Genomic DNA, 6,627 nt, shown 5'->3' with positions numbered 1-6,627 from the left:
GTGGATAGGGGAGAGTGCAGGGTCCTTTATGTAACAGTGGAAGATACCAAGTTAGTAGACAGACACTTGCTTTTGTTATTTTTGTCATCCTCTCTCTCTCTCTCTCTCTCTCTCTCTCTCTCCCTCTCTCCTTTCTCCTCTGTGTCCCTCTCACTTCCAGGGTCAATTGATGTGCACAAAATGCAATGCGACAGGATACAAGATCTTCTTGCCGTTAATGGAATAGTATTGATGTTATTGAACAAATCAACGTCTTTTTTTAGGCTTGCCTCTGAAAGAGCACACACTGTTCTTCAGAGGAACAGTTGATTTCAGCGCTTCATGTATAATTCAGTTCATGGCAAAGATTCAATTTTTCATCACAAAAATAGCATTAGAAGCCAACACCTCCAAAATAACCTATTGGGTTTAGCTAGGCTGAAAACAATTTCTTCTAGAAATGTATCTTTATTTTAAAGAAATCTTTAGAGAAGTAAAAGCTTCAAATTATACTTAACTTCTTAATTGCAGGGCAGTTTTGATAGCGTACTATGCTTATACCGCATTGTATCAGTAGGTATTTTAGATGTAAGGGTAGTACCGTCCCATCAAATGTATGTGTTGCCTGGGACAATAGTGATTGCCTGCAAATACAGAAATAATGATCACTCAGTACAACAACATTGTGTGAATATCAAAGTAATTGACACCATCTAGTGGTCAAAAGATGTATTTCCTTTTCATTGCAACCTGAGCTGTTGTAAATAGATATTATTCTGCATTTAAATAGCTAATATGAAATGTTTTATTTGCTTGATTTGAATAGGCCTTATATAGGCCTTTAATTAGCCTTGAATTATATGGTATATAAATTGTAATATCAATGGGAGTTTATTGTATAGGATGTTTTCCTGTGAGGTGGCATTCTTTCAAATGAAAGCACACACATGCTGCCACCCAGAGAGAGACATATAGAAAGAGATGGAGAGAGGGGAAGGACATATGAATAACTATCTGTCTTTGTGGAAACCTTAACAATAACAAGTCTTGGTATCCATGCATGGGTGCAGATGTAAGCTACTGACTGCAGATGCATGTATACTCTCATGGGTGTTTGGAGGACGTGGGAGTGAGAAAATAATACGTTGATTTGTATCAACAGTGATCTTCCTAAATGTCAGAGAAGTGTTAGTTGAGGTAGTGACTCCTCCAGCTTTAACTCTTGACATGTCCTGTACTGTCTGAGAGAGTGTGTGTGGGCAGAGGAAGAATGATGTGACTCAAAATGAGAAGCTCTTTTCGCCTCTCTCTAATGTGTGTGTGTGGGCTTCATCATGACTGGGGTTTCACCCTGCAGAGCATGGGGCATCTGGAGCTACCTGTAAATCAGATTGCTTTCCTATAGATGGGAGATGCTTGAATCAAGGGCCATGATCACTTTTTATTCTGTAGAATGAGAGTAGGGCTGAATAGAAATACAAAGAGAGGAGAGAAAGAAGAGTATTAAAAGAGGGAACATATCTTTTGTGTCCTGAGTTCAAAAATTGTGTTTGTTCTGAATGTATATAGGTCTAAATACTGATCCTTTTAACTGCTGAATAGAAAGCAATTAAGGCTGATAATTTTCTAACTTTACTGACATTCACACTGTCTGGCATTTGGTTCAGTGTTCACAGTAATAGAGAAGTAATAGAGAAAATGGAGTAATAGAGAAGTGGGTTGCGAGAATTCACTGTGGTCATTTTCAACAACTGAGAATTGCAATAAATGTGAAGCCAACGGAAGTATTTTCAGAATGGGATTTCATTTTCAGAATGTGTCTTCCTATATATTCCCTAGAAGGTTCTGCATTCCAACTGGTTGAACAGGCATGAAAGCTAAAGATGTTTAATGCCCAGAACATTCTAAGCTATAGTTTCCCGCCCTCACCACAACTGGGCAGAGTTCCAAGCCCATCAGGCAGCCATACGCCTACTATCAGCTGACGAGTATCACAGCGGTCTCATGTCTAATTATACACAGAGAGAGAGAGAGGGAGAGAGAGGGAAGGAGAGAGGGATGGGGAGAGAGAGAGATGGAGAGAAAGTCAGAAACCAGAAAGAAGGGTTGTGAAAGGGAAAGAAGGAGGGAGAGGGAGTCAAGACTGAGCTAGAAACGGAGAAAGAGACAGAGCAACAGAGAGGAAGTGAGGGAAGGAGGGAAGGAGAGGGCACAGCAAATCTGGTAGATATGTTGAGAGGGCTAGAGATAGTGGGGGTGTAAAAGAGAGTGGGAGGAAAAAGAGAGAGTGCGTCTGTCTGATAGACATAGTGAGGCTGTCTGGATGTTCCCATTCACTCTGCAGCATGCTGTACTAAAGACTCACACCTTAACCAGAAGAGAGAGAGAGGTAAGGTGTCACCTGTTCAGATGTATCTTGGGAATGTGATAATATGTGTGTAAGTGTGTAGGAGGAAGGTATTCATCTCCTTTGTAGTCATTAGATATGCATGGTATTCCTTTATGTTACGGTTGAAGTGGTAAAAACTCAATAGCAATAATATTGCATCAGTGATAAAGTGCATCTAACCCATCTAGATCATTAGGCTTCACATCAGTCAGAACTTACACAACACGATATGACCAGTTATGTTTGGGGTGTAATTTGTAACTTGGAAATGTGTTGCTTGAGAAAAAGAGCTCTGCACATAATGATAACAATACCAAAAGAAAAGTATGTTTCAGGACTTTCACAGCAATTACTGTTCCACTACAAGTAACACACTGTATGAAGATTGCATTTGCATAGTCGTAGTATGACATGCACAGCAAGGTGAGGTCAATTGATACCCTTAATAGGTTATACTACCAGTCTGCTACTCTGAGTTTTTGCCCAATGATTGGCCTCTGTCAGTACAGCCCTCTGTGTAAGGAATGTTTCTCAATTTGAGGGTGTATTCTGTCCCATTCTTATGAGGTCATCTAGTCTGTACACACAATGGAAGGTATGATCCAAGCTATACTTCCAAGACATGTCTGTTAGTCAGAGTGAAAGAGCATCATTCAGCAATCAAGGGAGCTGGTGACTGCTCTGCGGTGGTGTGATGACACCATTCAGGCCTTGGCTTTAGCTTTGCATAAGATTGCACCGTAAAGTCTTGCTCTGTTTTCTTCTATCACTTCTCTTCAGGCTTTCGGTCAAATCATTTAAATAAAGAGCATGTCGATTTGAATAGGTAAACTACTGGCAAGCGTGTGCATTGTGAAATATCTTTATGGTATGAGCTGTACATAGGAAATGCAAGGTTAAGCTACATTTCTATATAAGGTCATTATTTTGATACAATATTGAGAAGTATAACAGTTTTATCTGCATGTATTTTGCTCAGATTCACATGAATACATTATGCATTTTGTTGCCGTGCTGCATAGTAGGTCAGCTACAGCGAAATGGATAACTCCTGTTGATGGTAAAATCAATGACATCCCATGTATGAAGATCATTGGGTAAGAATGTGATATATTATTCAGACAAAGTAGATTATATTTGTCATTAGTGTTGGAAATGTAGCAAATGTTAAAGAGAGAGGGAGAGTAGGGAGAAAAGGAGGGATATGAGAGAGAGAGGGCGTTGTGAGAGTGCGCAATGAAATATCGTTTATGAAATGCATCATCAAAAGTCACATGACTATAAGCTGAAAAGCCTGTAATACAAGGCTATGAAATGTATAAAATTATCTTGGTGTCCCTTCCTCTTGGGCTTTTGACATAAGGATGAGAGTTAAATTATAATTTATGTCAAACAAACACCTTCCTGTCTTTTTTCAGATTGGATCATTGAGACTGAGAACACCTTTGACCGCTCTGTCAGTGATGATTCACCAGAGAGTAACGGGATCCCTTAGGGTGCCTCTTTCACATGAGGCCTATGTGACTTAACCTCTCCACAACAACCTGTAGGCCAGGGAACTGAAGTGTCAGTATATGTGACGGCTGTGTGAACCAATGAGCACCACACTAACCCCAGAGACCGGCCTAGGCAGAGAGAGTCTCCCACCCAAGAAGAGGGACCCCAGACCAGGCCTCTCAGAGCAGCCTCCTGCTGTCACGTTCAAGGTCCCCTTCCCCTACAAGAGCCATAATGAAGTCAAGCCCTACAATGCATCTTACTCAGACCTGCTCCCTCCTACACCTGCATCTGTGCCCCCGCTATACCAGCCCTGGACCCAGTCCCCCACCACAGCCTCCACCACCAGAGTCAACCCCTATCTCCCCTCTCCTGTCAATGACAGCTATGGCTGGGCTGAGTGGAAGGAGCACTATTACAGAGGTTGGGCTGCAGTGCCTTCAGGGTGGGAAGTTCCCTACATTCTCCATCACCCCTCAGAATACCCACGCCACCCCTCTGTCTGCAGACACATGGTCTTGCCTACAGAGGAGCCCAGTGGGGTGGAAGCAGGGTACAGATGGCACCTTAATAAAAAAGTGAGGGAGAAGTTAAGTCCACACACCACACAGCAAAGCAGACAGAGCGGCCCATATATGAGAAGAAGGAAACAGGGGGGCCACCAGCCACGACCCAGCTCAGGGACAGGTTCTGCCCCACTGAACACTGCTCTATCTCCTACCGCCAACAGGAACCTACACCACCACCCTGAACTGGTATACACAAACCTCTCCACAGCCCCTAAGTACCATGCTTCAGGGCAAAGTCCTTTGGAGTTTGAGGCACAATCTTCCATAAGACCATCACTTATTGATCAATCAACAGAGAAATATTGGACCATGGGAGTAACAGAAAAAGTATGTGTGCCTCCACATCTCTCCTCCCATCACTCTTCCTACCCTTCCACCTCTTCTGACCAGCTGCCCTGGTTGCTCCCTCACTTTGCGGCAGGCTCTTTAATCGAGCTCAAAGATGGGCGGCTGAGGAGGGTTGAGGATTTGCAGACAGAAGACTTCCTAATCGGCGCGGAGGCTTGTCCAGAGCTGCGTCTGAGTTGCTGCACTGTGCAGCACATCTCCCCCTCCACAGCCCCCTCCCTCTCCCGCCTCCTCATCCTCCTACACGAGGAACACTCTCAGGTGAGCTGGGTCTGAGCCTACTACATCATTACATCACATGAGCTCATGTCAGTGTGTTTGTCATTGTATGCTTGTCTACTGACATTTCCATAATTTATAACATGGAATTCAATATACAATATATCATAAATATTTGCAAATAGTATAACTCTGGATGAGTCTAACCCTAAAGAAAATGAAATACATTCCTGCAGTATCCCTCATTATGACACTACATCAATGCCAATCCCCAATTTCAGAACACTAACACCACTTTAGTAGACAAACAGAGGTACTACATTGTGACTGTAACAGTATTTTTTCCCACAGGAGTTCCTGGATGTGTATGTGGAGTACCCGTTCTTTGTACGTGGGCGTGGCTGGTCCTCCTGCTGTCCCCAGAGAACAGCCCGTCTTTGTGGCCTCCGCTGCCACCAACTTAGTGTGGGTGACGTCTGCCTGGCTCTCATACCCACATCACCCTCCGTTCCCCCACCTACCCAACCCCAGCGTCCTGGCACCCCAGCTAAAGGGCCTAAGCCCCTGCAAACATCCTGCCCCCAGGCTCCTCTTCCCCCTGCTCCAGATAGGCCAAAAGCAGGGCAGAGAGGGGGGTTGGAACCAGCACGGAAGAGGCGTTGGTCAGCCCCTGAGCTGCGTGGCCCAGGCACCAACTGCCCGGACTGATTAACACCACTACCATATGGAAAGGGAGCCAGCAAAGTCTAACTTTTGTTTTATTATCTTTATCTCAACCTCACACTCTTTCCATCCCTGTCTTCGTGGCTGTCTTTTTCTAATTTCTACTTGTCTTTTTTATATAAAGGTTTATTATGATCAAGGAGGAAAGAAATATAGATTTGACTCTCAGGATTCTGGATCCTAAGCAGAGTACAATTGCAGGTATTGGTCTAAAAGCCATGGATTATCAGGGATGTGAGAGAGAATATATCAGGCACAATATATTACCTTGACCCAACTCTAGAATTGCAATTTTAAAGGAGTCACCCAATATTATTAAAACTTGAAAACATAAACACTCCTAATTTTATCAATGAGATCATTCAGGGGAAATACATGTCATTCTATGCTACCTCTATATTAGCAATTTTTAGTGACAGAACTGATTTCTGTATGTAGAACAGTGAATGTTGAAGTAGGCCCCAGTGAGTGTGAATGGCTCCCTGTGTGCTGTATAGCTGACAGTTGTTGGCATTACATTATGCACTAGATCCCCTTCATTGGTATCCGGTCTGTTCTTTTACCTCAACTTTTGCTACAGTTTGACAATCCTTTATGTTCTGAAATTCTATGTCATGTACTGTCATGTTGTGTCTTGTCTCTGTCCTTTCCCTTCACCCTGTCTCCCTCTGCTGGTCGTTGTTAGGTTACCTTTTCTCCCCCTCTTTCCCCCAGCTGTGCCTTGTCTCCTCCTAACCACCTCGTCACCCCTTTTCCCACCTGTTCCCTTTTTCCCTCTGATTAGGTCCCTATATCTCTCTCTGTTTCTGCTCCTGTCCTTGTCGGATTCTTGTTTGTTGTGTTTCATGCCTGAACCAGACTGTCGTCATGTTTGCTGTAACCTTGTCTTGTCCTGTCGGAATC

At 43.5% G+C, this 6,627-nt stretch overlaps 1 protein-coding gene across 1 annotated transcript; it reads left to right on the top strand.

The window, feature by feature from the left end:
* Window positions 1-2,045: 2,045 nt before the first annotated feature.
* Window positions 2,046-6,328, top strand: LOC110494535 (ataxin-1). Its single transcript, XM_021569671.2, has 3 exons — window positions 2,046-2,368; window positions 3,787-5,043; window positions 5,353-6,328. The coding sequence occupies exons 2-3, from the start codon at window positions 3,964-3,966 to the stop codon at window positions 5,707-5,709; spliced, it is 1,437 nt and encodes a 478-aa protein (XP_021425346.2). The 5' UTR covers window positions 2,046-2,368; window positions 3,787-3,963; the 3' UTR covers window positions 5,710-6,328.
* Window positions 6,329-6,627: the final 299 nt, after the last annotated feature.

The sequence above is a fragment of the Oncorhynchus mykiss genome, chromosome 17 (genome assembly GCF_013265735.2).
Source record: "Oncorhynchus mykiss isolate Arlee chromosome 17, USDA_OmykA_1.1, whole genome shotgun sequence".
NCBI classification, from domain to species: Eukaryota; Metazoa; Chordata; class Actinopteri; order Salmoniformes; family Salmonidae; genus Oncorhynchus; species Oncorhynchus mykiss.
This window is presented reverse-complemented; position numbering and strand designations above follow the sequence as displayed.